Source organism: Pelobates fuscus, chromosome 4, assembly GCF_036172605.1.
Source record: "Pelobates fuscus isolate aPelFus1 chromosome 4, aPelFus1.pri, whole genome shotgun sequence".
Taxonomy (NCBI): domain Eukaryota; kingdom Metazoa; phylum Chordata; class Amphibia; order Anura; family Pelobatidae; genus Pelobates; species Pelobates fuscus.
In genome coordinates, this window is record NC_086320.1 from 388024762 (window position 1) to 388044318 (window position 19557).

Below are 19557 nucleotides of genomic sequence, written 5' to 3' on the forward strand. Positions count from 1 at the left end.
AATAGCTCCCAACTGATTCCTCTTCTGCAACTGTCACTAGTCTAATACTATCCTTACCTTTTGTGTCATTTTACCCCACTCCCTCTAGCATCTAAGCTCATTGAGCAGGGCCCTCAACCCCTCTGTTCCTGTGTGTCCAACTTGTCTGGTTACAACTACATGTCTGTTCGACCACCCATTGTAAAGCGCTGCAGAATTTGATGGTGCAATATAAATATCATAATAATAATAATAATGATGGACACACAGTATATGATGGATACAAAGTATATGATGGACACACAGTATATGACGATATGACGGACACAATATATTGCGGACACAGTATATGATGGACATATAGTATATGACAGACACAGTATATGACGGATACAGTATATGATGGACACAGTATATGATGGATGTAACGGACCGTTTCAGCATAAAAGGGAATAAAATCCGTTTAGGCGATAATCCCCTTTTTGAGAGACAGGCACAGCTACTGCAGAACACCAAACTCCCGAACTGGATACAAGATAACACTCCGAACTGGAACAGCTGAACACGAAAAGCATACAATCCGCTTACACTCCTGGCAGTCAGCTTACAATCCAATTCCCCCCAAGAACGAGACGACACTTCATTTTGAGGGTTAAACAGGAACTGAGGACTGGCTCATCCAGCCTGGCTTTTATTTCCAACTCACACTTACAGGCCACACCCAGGGGGAGGCATAAAAGAACCAATGACATAGATGTTACCTCCCACACATGCCCTCCCCTTAGTGTGACACATAATCCCATTATGCATACAGTTTAAAATATACTTTTACACAACTTTCCTAACTCTAAAACCATACATCACATTCACATAAAAATACATATCCACAATCAATCCATTCAGGGGAACAACATATTAAAAAATGGCATGGATCAGACCAGGGGTTCAAAAGTTACTAAAAGTATCTTTTGTCCCTTACTAGCCGCATGGCAAACCGGTTTAGACAGGTTTTACATAGGCCTCTATCCTGGAGACAAAGAGGAAAGTAATCAAATTATCCAGGGCTAGAAGCAGACTCCATTAACCACATGGTTACAGAAAGACATAAAACACTTTAAAATACAGAAAGTTACTTTTTATCCATAACACACAGACATTTCACATATCCCCAGATAGCTGGGATCTGAGCGCACAAAACTACCGAATAGCGCGCAGATCCTATTCACACAGTACAATTGCCATGGAGCTAAAGTCTTTCCCATAGTCTTTCATTATATGAATAGGCTCCATGGTATGGCTATCTGGGGTATCACATTCCCATAAAGTCTGGTCCATAGTCCAAAGGCAGCAGGCGGGCAACCAGGCTTCTCCAGTTCACAGTGGCGAAGTTGGTTTCGCCACAATGGATACACAGTATATGACGGACACACAGTATATGATGGATACAGTATGTGACGGACACACAGTATATGACGGACACACAGTATATGATGGATACACAGTATTTGACGGACACACGGTATATGACGGACACAGTATATGATGGATACACAGTATATGATGGACACACAGTGTATGACGGATACACAGTATATGACGGACACACAGTATATGATGGATACACAGTATATGATGGATACACAGTATATGATGGATACACAGTATATGACGGACACACAGTATATGATGGATACACAGTATATGATGGATACACGGTATAGGACGGACACAGTATATGATGGATACACAGTATATGACGGATACACAGTATATGACGGACACACAGTATATGATGGATGCACATTATATGACGGACACACGGTGTATATGACGGACACACAGTATAGGACGGACACACAGTATATGACGGACACACGGTGTATATGACGGACACACAGTATAGGACGGACACACAGTATATGACGGACACAGTATATGACGGACACAGTATATGATGGATACACAGTATATGATTATTATTATTATTATTATTGCCATTTATATAGCGCCAACAGATTCCGTAGCGCTTTACAATATTTTGAGAGGGGGGATGTAACAATAAATAGGACAATTACAAGAAAACTTACAAGAACAATAGGCTGAAGAGGACCCTGCTCAAATGAGCTTACAGTCTATAGGAGGTGGGGTATTAGAAACATTAGGATAGGAAATATCAAGTAGGAGTGAAGCAGAGCTGGAGGAGAGAGCAAAGCACTATCCCATAGGAGAGCAAGAGACAGGTATGTAAGGGAGAGATTACACTGGGAGGCCATACGCTTTCCTGAAGAGATGGGATTTAAGGCCCTTCTTAAATGATTGAAGACTAGGGGAGAGTCTGATGGCAGTAGGCAAGTTATTCCATAGGAGAGGAGCCGCCCGTGAGAGGTCCTGCAAGCGCGAGTTGGCCGTACGGGTGCGAGCAGCGGTCAGGAGGTGGTCGTGGGCAGAGCGGAGGGTACGAGGAGGGGCATACTTCTGGATCAGTGAAGAGATATAAGAGGGGCTGGAATTGTTCAGTGCTTTGAATGTACGGGTTAGCACTTTGAATTGACTCCTATAGGATACAGGGAGCCAATGTAAGATGTATGATGGATACACAGTGTATGACGGACGAACAGTATATGACGGACACACAGTATATGATGGATGCACATTATATGACGGACACACAGTATAGGACAGACACACAGTATAGGACGGACACACAGTATATGATGGATACACAGTATATGACGGATACAGTATATGATGGATACAGTATATGATGGATACACAGTATATGACGGATACAGTATATGATGGATACAGTATATGATGGATACACAGTATATGACGGATACAGTATATGACGGACACAGTATATGATGGATACAGTATATGATGGATACAGTATATGATGGATACACAGTATATGACGGACACAGTATATGATGGATACACAGTATATGACGGACACAGTATATGATGGATACAAAGTATATGACGGACACAGTATATGACGGACACAGTATATGACGGACACAGTATATGACGGATACAGTATATGACGGATACAGTATATGATGGATACACAGTATATGACGGATACAGTATATGACGGACACAGTATATGATGGATACACAGTATATGATGGATACAGTATATGACGGATACAGTATATGATGGATACACAGTATATGACGGATACAGTATATGACGGACACAGTATATGATGGATACATTATATGACTGACACAGTGTCTGTGATAACACGAGGCTGTTTCACTCCCCCCCCCCCCCCCCCCTCCCTTGCTGTGCTGGGTGCACGCTGCACTCAGAGACCTGTTTCCTTTATCCACACCCTTTCTTTCCATAACACAGGAGGCTGTGATGCTTCCCAGCTGGGATTCCCTCTTGTCTGAGCTGGGAGGAGAAGGGGGAGGCAGAGAAAGGAGGAGGAGCAGACACAGCAGGCAATAGGAGGCAAGTCAGCATCAGTCTCCTGCAGCATCTCCTTCTGCCTTCCTTGTCTCCTAATAAGGGGATGCCTTGTGGAGGAGACGGCCGGGATACTTGCCATCCTCATTGGAGAGAAGAGAAACCTGATAGAGCAGCATATTCTATCCATGTCAGTCAGCCTGACGGAGCAGGTGATGGGGGCATGTCTCCTTAATCTGAGGGTCTGACTTGCTTCTCATCCAGACCCCCCATGGATTCCCGCCTTCAGCCACAGAGGATCATGGGATAAATGCGCTGTGGCACCCAAAGCCAGGTATAGACGCTCTGTTACTACTGGTGGGGCTTTTCCTCGTTCACTGGCGGATCTTCTTCCCGATATTACCAAAAGCGGAGAGAAAGAAGAAAGCTCACTCCAGACCTGTTACCGACAAGCATTAATACTGAGGATCATTAAAGGACACAATATAAAGGGTCATTAAAGGACACGATATGAAGGATCATTAAGGGTATAAAACATGTCCTCTAGGTGACACAGCACTGACCTGTAGCCCAGGCGTAGCTGTTTCTCTCTGAGTGGGCTGAGTGAGATGACATGTCTTTGGAGACTGCTGGTGGCCTGCTGATGTTGGATTTAAGTTCATCCTGCTGCTGTGTGGTTGCTCTACGTGTCGTGCGGGCATTGTATATCAGGGTCACACGTAACGCATTGCCCTGATAATAACACCTTACAGGAATCACACAGACTGCTTTGTGTTTATTCACATAGCCATGAGTTTTCTCTATTAATTAGACAAAGTACCTTTGCTCCTTCGTTACAGACAGATATTGTCCTAGTGTGCTCATAGCTCGCGGTGACATCATAAGTGTGAGTACTCTACTCGTGGTCACTGTACTAAATCAAGTCCAGGCACAGTGTGACCTACAGTGGACAGGGTACCCACGGTGTCCATGAACAGCAGGTGCAGAGCTCCCTACTCTACAACTTACCTGGAGAATGAAAGTGTGAGGCATTGATGTGAGTGATTGACACCAGGAATCTTTTCATCAGCCTTGCATCCCCTATTTCTTGATTTGACTCAAACCTGAGGCTATCTCCACCCTTGTTATAGCCCTACTTTTTTGCTTCTTGAATTCACAGTGTTGCGGATCACGAGGAGTTAAGAGTGGACTCTTTTGCACACGTGTATCAGTGAGGCTTGGTTTATGTTTGCTGCACATTATAGGCAGCGGTGGGAAAGGAGAGGGAGCCAGAGCAGACGGTGGATGATTTAAATACAGGTGCGTGAAGGCAGTAATGACAGGTGCCTGTGTCTCAGGGAAACAGGAGATACACAGATCTCAAAAGTCTTTGTAGGCCCCAAGCTTTTCATCCCTCTTACCATTACTGTCAGGGTTGACAGACAGCTCAGCCTCCAATGAACCAAGTGAAGACCATGGGCATAGGGTAACAATCGGGATGAGGCTGCTGTCATCCTTTATGTTATATCAAGGTTTCTATTGTCTGGTCTGCTCTCTTTGATCCCACTGGAGGATCTTCTTGACTATATAAGCAATACCTTGCCATTTAATCTCCACTGTGGCCCTCTTTGGATTGCTTTGTCTTGCCTTGTTCTTACCACTCTGATCATTGTGGACCTGCCCATTGTTCTCCAGGGGTCTTTGTAATCTGCTAGGGGGACGTGTGAAGGACCTTGGCTCCATGTGACTGGAGCTTGCATTGACAGTAAATGCTGTCTGTCAGTGGACGGGAAATGCTCATGGAATAAGGATGCCAGTCAGAAGAGGTCACGTTGCTCCTCAGAATACTTTCCTGGACACCATCATTCGCAAGTTTGAGGGACAAAGTAAGTGATCAGTGCAGTGCATGAGCATAAACATGTTTATTTTGGTCACATGTGAGGTGCAATGTATGATGGGCTTTCTTTTAGTTAGTTGGTTAGATGGGGGGATGCAGTGTATGATGGACCCTTTCTCAGTTAGTAGGTTTGATGGGGGAGTGCAGTGCGTAATGTACCCTTTCTTGCTACGTCAGTTAGATAGATGGGGGGTGCAGTGTATGATGGACCACTTTTCAGTTAGTTAGTGAGTTAGATGAGGGGGTGCAATGTGTGATGGACCCTTTCTCGGTGAGTTGGTTAGATGGGGGGGTGCAGTGTGTGATGGACCCTTTTTAGGTTGGTTAGATTAGATAGCGGCTACAGTGTGTGTTGGACCATTTCTCGGTAGGTTGGTAAGATAGGGGTGCAGTGTGCGATGGACCCTTTCTCTGTTAATTGGTTGAGGGAGGGGGTGATGCAGTGTCTGATGGACCCTTTCTCAGATAGTTGGTTGAATGGGGAGGGAGGGGGGGTGCAGTGTGTGATGGACCTTTTCTCAGTTAGTGGGTGAGTGTGCAGTGTGCGATGGACCCTTTTTAGGTTGGCTGGTTAGATGGGGGTTGCAGCGTGCTATGGGCGCCTTTTTAGGTTAGTTGGTTAGATGTGGGGTGCAATGTGTGATGGACTCTTTCTTCAGATAGCTGGTTAGATGGGATAGCCCCCCCCCATCTAAGCAGCTACCTGAAAAAGGGTCCATCAGACACTGCATCACCCCTTCTCTAACTAATTAACAGAGAAAGGGTGCTTCACACACTGCACCCTCCATCTAACCAACTATCTGAGAAAGGGTCCATCAGACACGGCTCTACCTATCAAACCAACTAACCAATTGCAGTGTGTGATGGATCCACACCAATTGCAGTGTGTGATGGATCCTTTCCTTCGTTAGTTGGTTAGATGGGGGGGTGGGGGGTGTAGTGTGTGATGAACCCTTCCTCAATTTGTTGGTTAGATTAAGTGCAGTGTGTGATGGACCCTTTCCCGGTTAGTTGGTTAGGAGGGGGGTGCAGTGTGTGATGGACTCTTTATTGGTTAGTTGGTTAGATAAGTAGAGCAGTGTGTGATAGACCCTTTCTCAGTTAGTTGGTTAGATAGGGATACAGTGTGTGATGGACCCTCTGCTAAACTGTCTGTCTGTTTGGGGGGTCTATATGCGATGGGCTTTATGTCGTAGACCATGTGAATATGGACCCTTCCTCCATCATTAGATCAATTAGAGGGAGGTTAGCTGTGAGCATGGTGAGGCCTGATCCTATCTCAGTTGATTAGATGAGGAGTTTGATGGACCCTCTCCAGTTTGGTTAACTGGGGGGCCGCAGTGAGTGATGGGTCTACTCTAGATTAGGCACAGTGCAGTATGTAATTGATCCTCTCTGAGTTACACTTGGGGCTCAGTATGTACCTCAACCAGGTCAGCTTTCTCTCTGCTACCAGTGACTTTGGAGAGCTTCAGAACCAGTCGCTGAAACTCGACTGGGGGTCTCTGAAATCCTCTTCACCAGACCAGGCTGCAGCTCTCACCATCCAGGTATTGTCCCCTCTGCCTTTGCTTCTTCTCTGCAGGTATCAACACCACTGCCTACACTGATCAGCTACTGCCTTTAAAAAGGCACTTGTGGCTGTAAGGCCTAGCTTTTTCTTAGCCGGTCCTGAGAATTAGGGACCAGAGCAGACAGTAAACATGTCCAAAAACTGTTACTGGGATCCCTGAATAAATCAGAACTTGACACACAGTTCCCAATGGAACTAACACATGCTATGTTATTTGGACAAGAACAAACATTCATAACATGAAAAACAAACAAACAACATAATAATATAATCACATATATAACACAATTACAACTTTCCAAACTAAGGAAAAATACAGATACACAGACAGAACTGGCCAGTTTTCTTTCTAATTTGCATATTACGATAATGCAAATCAATACATTTTCCAGTTTCACCAACAGAGAACGATGGAGAGTCATCACAAGACTGAAAATATTAACTTTTAAAACAAGGGTATCCCAATCTTGCAATAGTGGCAAACCCAAACCAGGGAGGAAAGCAGTTCGAATAGCCCCTGTGTACCTGCCTCACCAAAACAGGCATTCCAGGCCAGGGCCCATAGTCACTTTAAGTGCCAAGTTAAAGGCGGTTTCCGTTACAGTGGGGGGTGTCAGATGGGGGTCTGTGTGATGGACCATCTCTCATTTGGTCAGATAGGGGTCTGTGTGATGGACCATCTCTCATTTGGTCAGATAGGGGGTCTGTGTGATGGACCCTCAGGTAGGGGGATCTGTGTGATAGACCCTCTCTCGTTTGGTCAGATAGGGGTCTGTGTGATGGACCCTCTTTCATTTGGTCAGGTTGGGGTGTCTGTGTGATGGACCCTCTCTCGTTTGGTCAGATAGGGGTCTGTGTGATGGACCCTCTCTCAATTAGTCAGGTGGGGGTCTGTGTGATGGACCCTCTCTCATTTGGTCAGGTGAGGGGTATGTGTGATGGACCCTCTCTCATTTGGTCAGGAAAGGAGATCTGTCTCATTTGGTCTCCTATCTAAATAGTCAGATAGGGGGTATGTGTGATGCACCCTCTCTCATTTGGCCAGGTCTGACCCTCTCTAATTTGGTCAGGTAAGGGGGTCTGTGGGACGCAACCTTCTCTCATTTGGTCAGAGAGGTGATCTGTGTGACTGACCCTCTCTCATTTGGTCAGGTAGGGGGGTCTGTGTGACGTACCCATTCTCATTTGGTATTTGTGATGGACCCTCTCTCTTATTTGGTCCGATAGGGGTCTGTGTGATGGACCCTCTCTCATTTGGTCAGATAGGGGTCTCTCATTTGGTCAGGTAGGGGGGTCTGTGTGTTGGACCCTCTCTCATTTGGTCCGGTAGGAGGGTCTGTGTGACGGAACCTCTCTAATTTGGTCAGAGAGGTGGTCTGTGTGACGGACCCTTTCTCATTTGGTCAGATAGGTGCTCTGTGTGATGGGCCGTTCTACTTTGGTCAGATAGGGGGTCTGTGAGAGGGGCATTTCTAATTTAGTCATTTGGGGAGGTCTGTGTGATGGACTCTCATTTGGTTAGGTGGGGGGTGGGGGGGATCTGTGTGACGGAACCTTCTATCATTGTACAGAACACTGGTGAGTATTGTACGCAGTACTGGAGACCGTATCTTCAGAAGGATATTGATACGTTAGAGAGAATTCAGAGAAGGGCTACTAAACTGGTTCATGGATTGCAGGATAAAACTTACCAGGAAAGGTTAAAGGATCTTAACATGTATGGCTTGGGGGAAAGAGGAGACAGGGGGGATATGATAGAAACATTTAAATACATAAAGGGAATCAACACAGTAAAGGAGGAGACTATATTTAAAAGAAGAAAAACTACCACAACAAGAGGACATAGTCTTAAATTAGAGGGACAAAGGTTTAAATATAATATCAGGAAGTATTACTTTACTGAGAGGGTAGTGGATGCATGGAATAGCCTTCCAGCTGAAGTGGTGGAGGTTAATACAGTGAAGTTAAGCATGTGTGGGATAGACATAAGGCTATCTTAGATATAAGAGACTAATGAAAGTATTTTAGAAAATTGGGCAGACTAGATGGGCCAAATGGTTCTTATCTACCGTCACATTCTATGTTGCTATGTTTCATTTAGTCAGGTAGAGGGGTCTGTGTGACGGAACCTTCTCTCATTTGGTCAGTTAGGTGGTCTGTGTGACGGAACCTTCTCTCATTTGGTCAGTTAGGGCGGTCTGTGTGACGGAACCTTCTCTCATTTGGTCAATCATGGGGGTCTGTCAGTTAGGGGGTCTTTGTGGACCATGGCTGGGATCCCCGTATTTACTATCTGCGTCACTACCTACTCCATGTCACAATTCGCCTGGTGAATCACGTTCTTAGTTCTACATATTAAAGAATTGCTTTTTGGACTATCAGGTGCCATCTCTCTTCTCTGTTTGACTGTCTCTATCTGTCAGACATTGTGTCTGTCTGTCTGTCTCTCTGATGCTCACGGTACCTGTCTGTCTCTCTGTCACTCAGTCTGCTTCTGTCTCTCTCTGTCACTCACTGTGCCTGTCTGTCTGTCTCTCTATCTCTCCCTGTGTCTGTCTCTCACTGTCACCATAGATCCCTGAACACATTTAACCTTTCCTTGTCCATGCTATCTCAGACAGTCACATACATTTAACCCTTTCCTGCCTGTGCTACTAAAACTCTAATTTTAACAGTTCCCTATGCTATATAAACTATTTTAGTCTTCCCTGTCTGTGCTAAATAAACTCTTTTAGTCCCATGCATTTAACCCTTCCCTGTCTGTGCTATGTAATCTCTTTTAGTCCCATGCATTTAACCCTTCCCTGTCTGTGCTATGTAACCTCTTTTAGTCCAATGGATTGTAACCCTTCCCTGTCTGTGCTATATCAACTCTTTTAAATTATTCTAGTCCAATAGATTTTAACCCTTCCCCGTCTGTGCTATATACACTGTTTTAGTCCAATGGATTTTAACCCTTCCTTGTCTGTGCTATATAAACTATTTTAGTCCAATGGATTTTAACCCATCCCCGTCTGTGCTATATAATCTCTTTTAGTCCAATAGATTTTAACCCTTCCCTGTCTGTGCTATATAAACTATTTTAGTCCAATGGATTTTAACCCTTCCCCGTCTGTGCTATATAATCTCTTTTAGTCCAATAGATTTTAACCCTTCCCTGTCTGTGCTATATAAACTATTTTAGTCCAATGGATTTTAACCCTTCCCCGTCTGTGCTATATAATCTCTTACAGTCCAATGGATTTTAACCCTTTCCTGTCTGTGCTATATAATCTCTTTTAGTCCATATAATTTAACCCTTCCCTGTCTGTACTATATGAACTCTTTTAAACTCTTTTAATCCAATGCATTTTAACCCTTCCCTGTCTGTGCTATATAATCTCTTTTAATCCAATTAATTTAACCCTTCCCTGTCTGTGCTATATACTCTTTTAGTCCAATGGATTTTAACCCTTCCCTGTCTGTGCTATAAAAACGCTTTTAGTCCAATGGATTTTAACCCTTCCCTGTCTGTGCTATATAAACTATTTTAGTCCAATGGATTTTAACCCTTCCCCGTCTGTGCTATATAAACTCTTTCAGTCCAATAGATTTTAACCCTTCCCCGTCTGTGCTATACACACTCTTTTAGTCCAATGAATTTTAACCCTTCCCTGTCTGTGCTGTATACACTCTTTTAGTCCAATGAATGTAACCTTTCCCCGTCTGTGCTATATAAACTATTTCTGTCCAATGGATTTTTAACCCTTCTCTGTCTGTGCTATATAAACTCTTTTAGTCCAATGGATTGTAACCCTCCCCTGTCTGTGCTATATAAACTCCTTTGGTCCAATGGATGATAACCCTTTTCTGTCTGTGCTATATAATCTCTTTTAGTCCAATGGATTTTAACCTTTCCCTGCCTGTGCTATATAAACTCCTTTAGTCCAATGGATTTTAACCCTTCTCTGCCTGTGCTAAATAAACTCTTTTAGTCCAATTATTTTTAAGCCTTCCCTGCCATTTCTATATAAACCCCAACATGTACGAAAGTGTGTGACGGTAGTAGAACATATCCCCGTCAAGCATTCCCTTCTCCCCATAAAAGAAAATCACCCAATATTCCACACGTAGAAATATCCCTGGAATCGCCGAATAATCCACACATGAGCCAAAGCTTAATGCTGGAACAGGACTGATTTACTGGCACACAGAACTCACAATGTATGCAACACAAAACTCCTCCTCTGGGCCAGGCTAGATAATTGAGTTTCTACAATACACAAAGCTCAATTATCTGCTGGCCAGAAACATTACAATTTATAACAATTTCAGAAACATACTTTCTATAAGACATACAATTATACTTTTAACATCCCTGGATAGCTGAGTATATCCAAATCTTACATATCCAAATCTCACAAATTTCCGTTCGGTAGTTTCCGTGTCGCATCGTGTGGAAGTTTGACCGGCTTGCCATGTGGAGGTATCCGATCTAGAGTTCCATAGAATCAGTAGCAAAAGCCGGTCTCCGTTCGCATCTAACTACACGAAAACTACCGTTCGTATGGTTCAGCTGGTTACCTGTGAATGTTCCCCTCATCCGGTAGATACCATCTACCGAACGCCAGTTTGATTCGTGGAGGGGAACGTATTCATCCAGGACTTCCATGGGGGACCGGGCGTTCGCATGTTTCCCGTACCGAAAACCGTTCCATGCAATTCATGCGTAAGCCCCGCTGACCGCATTCGTGAGTGTTAAGATGGCCGCCATCCTTTGTTCTCGCCACGTGTTCGTATGTCAAATGGTGGCCACCCAGTAGCAATTAAGTTGCGTTTTTCTCTGTGTTCTAATTGCTACTTGCTACCCAGGGTGTGTGGTCCCCGTTCGGTACACGAATACATTCATTCTTGACATTTGGAACCGAACAATATAGACCTTAAAATAGCAGGGAGAGAATTAAACTGAAGCATATAGGCAATTGCATAAAAGTCCTTCACAGTATTATAACAGAGTTCCACAGCAATAATACTCCCAGTAATGTGTCTGAGTGTATAACAGAGCCCCACAGCAATAATACTCCCAGTAATGTGTCTGAGTGTATAACAGAGCTCTACAGCAATAATACTCCCAGTAATGTGTCTGAGTGTATAACAGAGCTCCACAGTAATAATACTCCCAGTAATGTGTCTGAGTGTATAACAGAGCTCTACAGCAATAATACTCCCAGTAATGTGTCTGAGTGTATAACAGAGCCCCACGGCAATAATACTCCCAGTAATGTGTCTGAGTGTATAACAGAGCCCCACAGCAATAATACTCCCAGTAATGTGTTTGAGTGTATAACAGAGCTCCACAGCAATAATACTCCCAGTAATGTGCCTGAGTGTATAACAGAACCCCACAACAATAATGATCCCAGTAATGTGTCTGAGTGTATAACAGAGATCCACAGTAATAATACTCCCAGTAATGTGTCTGAGTGTATAACAGAGTTCCACAGCAATAATACTCCCAGTAATGTGTCTCAGTGTATAACAGAGTTCCACAGCAATAATACTCCCAGTAATGTGTCTCAGTGTATAACAGAGATCCACAGTAATAATACTCCCAGTAATGTGTCTGAGTGTATAACAGAGTTCCACAGCAATAATACTCCCAGTAATGTGTCTCAGTGTATAACAGAGTTCCACAGCAATAATACTCCCAGTAATGTGTCTCAGTGTATAACAGAGCTCAACAGTAATAATACTCCCAGTAATGTGTCTGAGTGTATAACAGAGCTCCACAGCAATAATACTCCCAGTAATGTGTCTGAGTGTATAACAGAGCCCCACAGCAATAATACTCCCAGTAATGTGTCTGAGTGTATAACAGAGCTCCACAGCAATAATACTCCCAGTAATGTGACTGAGTGTATAACAGAGTTCCACAGCAATAATACTCCCAGTAATGTGTCTCAGTGTATAACAGAGTTCCACAGCAATAATACTCCCAGTAATGTGTCTCAGTGTATTACAGAGCCCCACGGCAATAATACTCCCAGTAATGTGTCTGATTGTATAACAGAGCTCCACAGCAATAATACTCCCAGTAATGTGACTGAGTGTATAACAGAGCTCAACAGTAATAATACTCCCAGTAATGTGTCTGAGTGTATAACAGACCTCCACAGCAATAATACTCCCAGTAATGTGTCTCAGTGTATAACAGAGCTCCACAGTAATAATACTCCCAGTAATGTGTCTGAGTGTATAACAGAGCTCCACAGCAATAATACTCCCAGTAATGTGTCTGAGTGTATAACAGAGCCCCACAGCAATAATACTCCCAGTAATGTGTCTGAGTGTATAACAGAGCTCCACAGCAATAATACTCCCAGTAATGTGACTGAGTGTATAACAGAGTTCTACAGCAATAATACCCCCAGTGATGTGTCTCAGTGTATAACAGAGTTCCACAGAAATAATACTCCCAGTAATGTGTCTGGGTGTATAACAGAGCTCAACAGTAATAATACTCCCAGTAATGTGTATGAGTGTATAACAGACCTCCACAGCAATAATACTCCCAGTAATGTGTCTCAGTGTATAACAGAGCCCCACAGCAATAATACTCCCAGTAATGTGTCTGAGTGTATAACAGAGCTCCACAGCAATAACACTCCCAGTAATGTGTCTGAGTTTATAACAGAGCTCCACAGCAATAATACTCCCAGTAATGTGTCTGAGTGTATAACAGAGCTCCACAGTAATAATACTCCCAGTAATGTGTCTCAGTGTATAACAGAGCCCCATAGTAATAATACTCCCAGTAATGTGTCTGAGTGTATAACAGAGCTCCACAGCAATAATACTCCCAGTAATGTGTCTGAGTGTATAACAGAGCTCCACAGCAATAACACTCCCAGTAATGTGTCTGAGTTTATAACAGAGCTCCACAGCAATAATGCTCCCAGTAATGTGTCTGAGTGTATAACAGAGCTCCACAGCAATAATACTCCCAGTAATGTGTCTGAGTGTATAACAGAGCTCCACAGCAATAATACTCCCAGTAATGTGTCTACAATAAATGTGTTCAGAAATCAGTCCCCATATTCAAAGGATCTTTTTGAAGATATCGCTGTTTAGTTTTCAGCTAACGTAGCCTTGAATTACAATCTCCTACTACCTTTGATCACCTGTAAAATAATACCACTACACCTCTGGTGACTTGGTGCGTGATACCCTCCATGTCAAAATGAGGGTTTCTTGGGGATTCTCAACAGAAATATTAGAAATGGTTTCAGTGTAATTAATTTCTGTTGTCATTAGAATTTGTGAGGGGAAATCCCTCTTTGTTCTCCTTGAATACTCATTATCCGAGGTGCATTTAGGAATGGGGTGCAGTGTGTCTATTCGGTTTATTTTGCATGCTGTCATGCCTGCGTTACTGCGGGAGTAATTCATATACATTGATATCTTGGTCTGTAATTTTCCCAGATTTAGTAAATCGTTTTGTTTGACTGTCATTCAAACGTTTCCTTTTTTGGGGGAACTTTTCCAATTCTTTTTGTATTTGAGTCAGGGGATCTCTTGGTGGACATGAACATCATTCTCGAGTGAAATCCATGGAAAATCACGCCGGGCATGGCATTAAAAATGCTGCTTTTCACAGATTTAAGAAAGATACTTCACCGAATAGCAGGGATCTAAAGGCCCACTCTGTCGAAATATCACTCAGATCCGTAATGCCCTTCAAGTGAAGTTTAGACCGGTCAACTACGAGGTGAAACCCCAAATAGTTCCAGATGGTTTTAGGCTTTCGGGAGTATCCACCGTCAAAATAACGAAGGGAACTGTTCGAGTAACAGGGGGTCATGTACCCTGCGTTCGGTAGTTTTTTCTATACGAATGCTGCTCTTTATAGGTGAATTGAAACAAACACATGGATGGATAGTAGTTCAGCGGTGTTTTGGTCATCTCAACCCCTCTGCACATTTTACTCTCAGGCCAATCTTCTGCTATTTACGACATCCCAGCCACCTCCACCTCTTCTGTAACAATATCACTTGTTTTAAAGGGACCACTAAAGGCATCCAGACCTCATCATCTCAATTATATATCTCAGCAAAATATTTAGGCAAAGTATCTCAATGAAGTATCTCAATGCTGTATCTCAATGGCGTATAACAATGATGTATAACAATACTGAATATATTTACAATAGGTGTGGAATAAGTGGCGCTGAATAATAATTGTGAACAATAAGTTGTAGCTGCTGTATACACTCTATGGGTACTCCTCACAACCCACCATACAAAGATAATCACCAAGACACAGAAAAAAAGACTTCAGGCCCAATGGGTGTTGCCACCCCTTGGGTCTTCTATCTTTAAGAGTGCGGCGCTGTATTGAATGTGAGAACACAGTGGATTACCTGTGATTCAAAAACAATTATCCTTTGTATTCTCCAATGTAGTGTACATACAAAAGAAAACAGAAATATATACAGATAATTGTGTAGTATATTAGATACTGTAGTGAAGACTTTAGTGAGTAACAGATATATCTACACTCACATTTTTTATAGCCTTTTCAAGTAAATCAGGCTCTAAACTTCCGCACGTCTGTGTCTTTAAAGGTAGACCACACGACCCCTCTCTCCAAGGTAAAGTGTGTATTTTCCTCTCCACAGCGTATATAAAAGACACAGAATTATCGAACTAAGTGTGGTCTACCTTTAAAGACACAGACGTGCGGAAGTTTAGAGCCTAATTTACTTGAAAAGGCTCTAAAAAATGTGAGTGTAGATATATCTGTTACTCACTAAAGTCTTCACTACAGTATCTAATATACTACACAATTATCTGTATATATTTCTGTTTTCTTTTGTATGTACACTACATTGGAGAATACAAAGGATAATTGTTTTTGAATCACATGTATAACAATACACCTTCTCACTAGGGATCGACCGATTATTGGTCTGGCTGATATTATTGGCCGATATTCTGTATTTTCAGCAATATCGATATCGGCCAATAAAGATGCAATTTTTGCCTATAATGTAGACGACGGCCACCATCAGGGTCCTGGGGGGCCCAGCAGACTCTTACTTACTGTAGCGGAGAGCTAGTCCTAGCAGGGACTCTCCTCCGCTGGTTATTCCAAGATGGCTCAGGAAGAATAGAATACTCCCAAGTGAACAGCCAAATACAGCAAAGTAATCCAAGAATCTCCCATCACCTCCCCAGCAACTGGACGACACTCAGCTCTGGGAGTATAACTGATTTAAATAGAGCCACACACAGCCTTTTATGAGAATCCCCATGCAAGGGGTTTCCAATTACACATTCAAGGGGCATTCCCCACTGGACCTGAGAGTAGACTGAAGCAAAGTACACAGTACAATGACATTAACTCTCAGGTCCATGACATGCACAATATTCAACACCCCAAATTATACATTTCCCCACAAGGTACCCCCTTATTTATTATTTATTTATTTATTATTGCCATTTATATAGCGCCAACAGATTCCGTAGCGCTGCACAATATTATGAGAGGGGACTTAACTATAAATAGGACAATTACAAATAAACTTACAGGAACAATAGGTTGAAGAGGACCCTGCTCAAACGAGCTTACATTCTATAGGAGGTGGGGTGTAAAACACATTAGGACAGGAATTTGCAATCAAATAAGGTGGGCTGCCCTTTAGGAGAGGGCAAGAGACAGGTATGTGAGGTAAGGGTTAGTCTTGGAGGCCATAAGCTTTCCTAAAGACATGGGTTTTAAGGCACTTCTTAAAAGATGCAAGACTAGGGGAGAGTCTGATGGCGGTAGGCAGGCTATTCCATAGGAGGGGAGACGCCCGCGAGAAGTCCTGCAAGCGCGAGTTGGCCGTATGGGTGCGGACAACGGACAGGAGGTGGTCACGGGCAGAACGGAGAGACCGAGAAGGGACATACCTATGGATCTGTGAGGAGATATAAGAGGGGCTAGAGTTGTTCAGTGCTTTATAGGTGTGAGTTAGTACCTTGAATTGACTCCTATAGCATACAGGAAGCCAATGTAAGGACTGGCAGAGGGGTGAGGTGTGAGAGGACGGCAGGGGAGAGGTCCGGGGAGGAGAGATATAGCTGGGTGTCATCAGCGTACAGGTGGTAGTGAAATCCAAAAGAGGTAATAAGTTTGCCAAGAGAGGCAGTATAAAGAGAAAATAGAAGGGGACCAAGGACGGAGCCTTGGGGAACTCCAACTGAGACAGGGCAAGGGGAGGAGGTATCATTAGAAAAGGAGACACTGAATGAGCGTTGGGAGAGATAAGAGGAAAACCATGAGAGGACAGAGTCACAGAGACCAAGCGATTGAAGAGTTTGAAGAAGGAGAGCATGATCAACGGTGTCAAAGGCCGCTGAGAGGTCAAGAAGAATTAGTATGGAGTAGTGGCCTTTGGATTTAGCTGCGATTAGGTCGTTAGTAACTTTGATAAGGGCAGTCTCTGTAGAGTGGAGAGGGCGGAAGCCAGATTGAAGAGGGTGAAGGAGAGAGTTGGAATTGAGGAAATGAGACACACGGGTAAAGACAAGTCTTTCCAGAAGCTTTGAGGAAAAAGGGAGCAGGGATATGGGACGGTAGTTAGAGGGGGTGGATGAGTCGAGGGATGTTTTTTTTAGTATAGGTACTACAGTGGCATGTTTAAGGTCAGCAGGGACGATGCCAGAAGAGAGCGAGCAGTTGAAGATGTGTGTTAGAGAAGGCACGAGACAAGTGGAGAGAGATCTAATAAGGTGAGATGGGACAGGATCGAGCGGGCAAGTGGTGGGGCGAGAGGAGCAAAGAAGAGCAGCCACCTCTTGGTCAGTAGCTAGGGAGAATGTCTGAAGGGTAGGAAAGGCATGATCTATGTGTGATTGAGAAACAGAAAGGCAAGGAGGGGAGAATTCTTTCCTTAGCTGTTCAATCTTGTCAGTGAAGTAACATGCAAAGTTATCAGCAGTAAGGTTAGTTTTGGGGGTGGCCACAGCAGGGCGAAGAAGAGAATTAAAGGTGTGAAAGAGACGCCTGGGGTTGCGGGAACATGAACTAATGAGAGAGGAAAAATAGGACTGTTTGGCAAGGGCAAGGGCTGCGCTGTATGAACACAATATGAATCTATAATGGAGAAAGTCTGATTGGGTACGAGACTTCCTCCAGGAGCGTTCAGCACAACGGGAGCATCTTTGCAGGTAGCGCGTTGATTTAGTTGGCCATGGTTGGGGGCGGGTCCTCCTCGAGGTGCTTGTTTGGAGTGGCGCTGCAGTGTTCAAGGCAGATGTAAGAGTAGAGTTATATATGGAGATGGCCTGTGAAGGACAGGAGAGGGAAGGGATGGACAGCAGTTGTGAATCAATGTCAGCTGACAACTGTTGGAGATCAAGAGAATTAAGGTCCCTCCTGAGTTGAGGGGGGCTAGGCTGAGGTTTTTGGGTGAGGGGGTACGCAAGAGCAAATGATAAGAGGTGGTGATCAGAGAGTGGATATGGAGTGTTGCAGATATTAGATACTGTACATGCATAAGTGAAGATTAGGTCAAGGGTATTGCCAGCTACATGGGTGGGAGAATTTGCCCACTGCGATAGCCCGAGGGAGGAAGTAATTGAAAGTAGTTTAGTGGCTGCAGAGGTCAAAGGTGTGTCTATAGGAATATTGAAGTCCCCGAGAATTAGGGATGGAATGTTAGAAGAGAGGAAATAGGGTAGCCAGGCAGCAAAGTGGTCAAGGAAGAGAAGAGGGGAACCAGGGGGACGGTAAATAACAGCAATGTTAGCAGAGAAGGGTTTGAAAAGGCGAATTGAGTGTATTTCAAATGATGGGAAAGAGAGAGAAGGGGGGGTGGGAAGAGGTTTAAAAGAGCAGTGAGGGGAGAGGAGAAACCCAACACCACCACCTTTACATTCGGAGTTTCTTGGGTTGTGGGTAAGTTGGAGACCACCGAAGGACAAAGATGCAGGGGTGGCAGTGTCAGAGGGGGAGAGCCAGGTTTCTGTTATGGCTAGTAAATCTATAGAACGAGAGATGAAGAAGTCATGGACAGCAGTGGATTTAGTTATATTGCAAACAGAGCGTGCGTTCCAGACGGCAGTATTGAAGGAGGATTTAGAGGAACATGAGATGGGTATGAGATTAGTGTGGATCCTTGGGTTAGTATGTGCTGAGTTTGTTGCGAGGGGGCCGGGGTTAGGAGAGACATCACCAGCAGCTAGGAGCAGAAGGATAGAAAGGAAGTGAAGGTGGGAGTAGGATTTGAAAGTTTTGTAGGAGGGTATGTATGTAGAGGATTTGGGAGGAGTTGCTGGAGATAGGCTGGAAAGGTATGTGTAGAGTGCATGGGATGAGTAGAGAGGGGAGGGGAGTAAGGTGGAAGTAATAATTATGGTGTTGCTAGAGACAGGTGAGTGAAAGGATAGGGATATTTTAGTGATGAGAGAAGTTAGTGTTAAAGTGAAAAATAGAAGGGAGAACATTAGAAAAAATGTGTATTATATAGATATGTAGATCATATATACAAACACACAAATATCAATGAGTGATTAAACCAATGTAAGGATGCAGTGTGTTAAATGAATTCAGGTGAGGAGAGGTTTAGTGATTTGATTGGTGTGTTAAGGAGACCAGCTGATGTGCACTATCTATAAGTAAGTTGTCGACCATGGGGTGGGATGGTGTGGGGAGGGTAGGGTGGGCAATCTTCCAGAGATGATACCT

General features: G+C 43.8%; 1 protein-coding gene across 1 annotated transcript in view; it reads left to right on the forward strand.

Annotated features, from left to right (window-relative positions):
* Nucleotides 1-3457: 3457 nt before the first annotated feature.
* The window catches only part of KCNH2 (potassium voltage-gated channel subfamily H member 2), a 347866-nt gene continuing 331766 nt past the window's right edge, over nucleotides 3458-19557 (forward strand). The window contains exon 1 of the mRNA XM_063452917.1: nucleotides 3458-5262. Coding sequence (XP_063308987.1) covers nucleotides 5187-5262 — 76 coding nt within the window. The 5' untranslated portion in view covers nucleotides 3458-5186. The remainder of the gene's footprint in view (nucleotides 5263-19557) is intronic.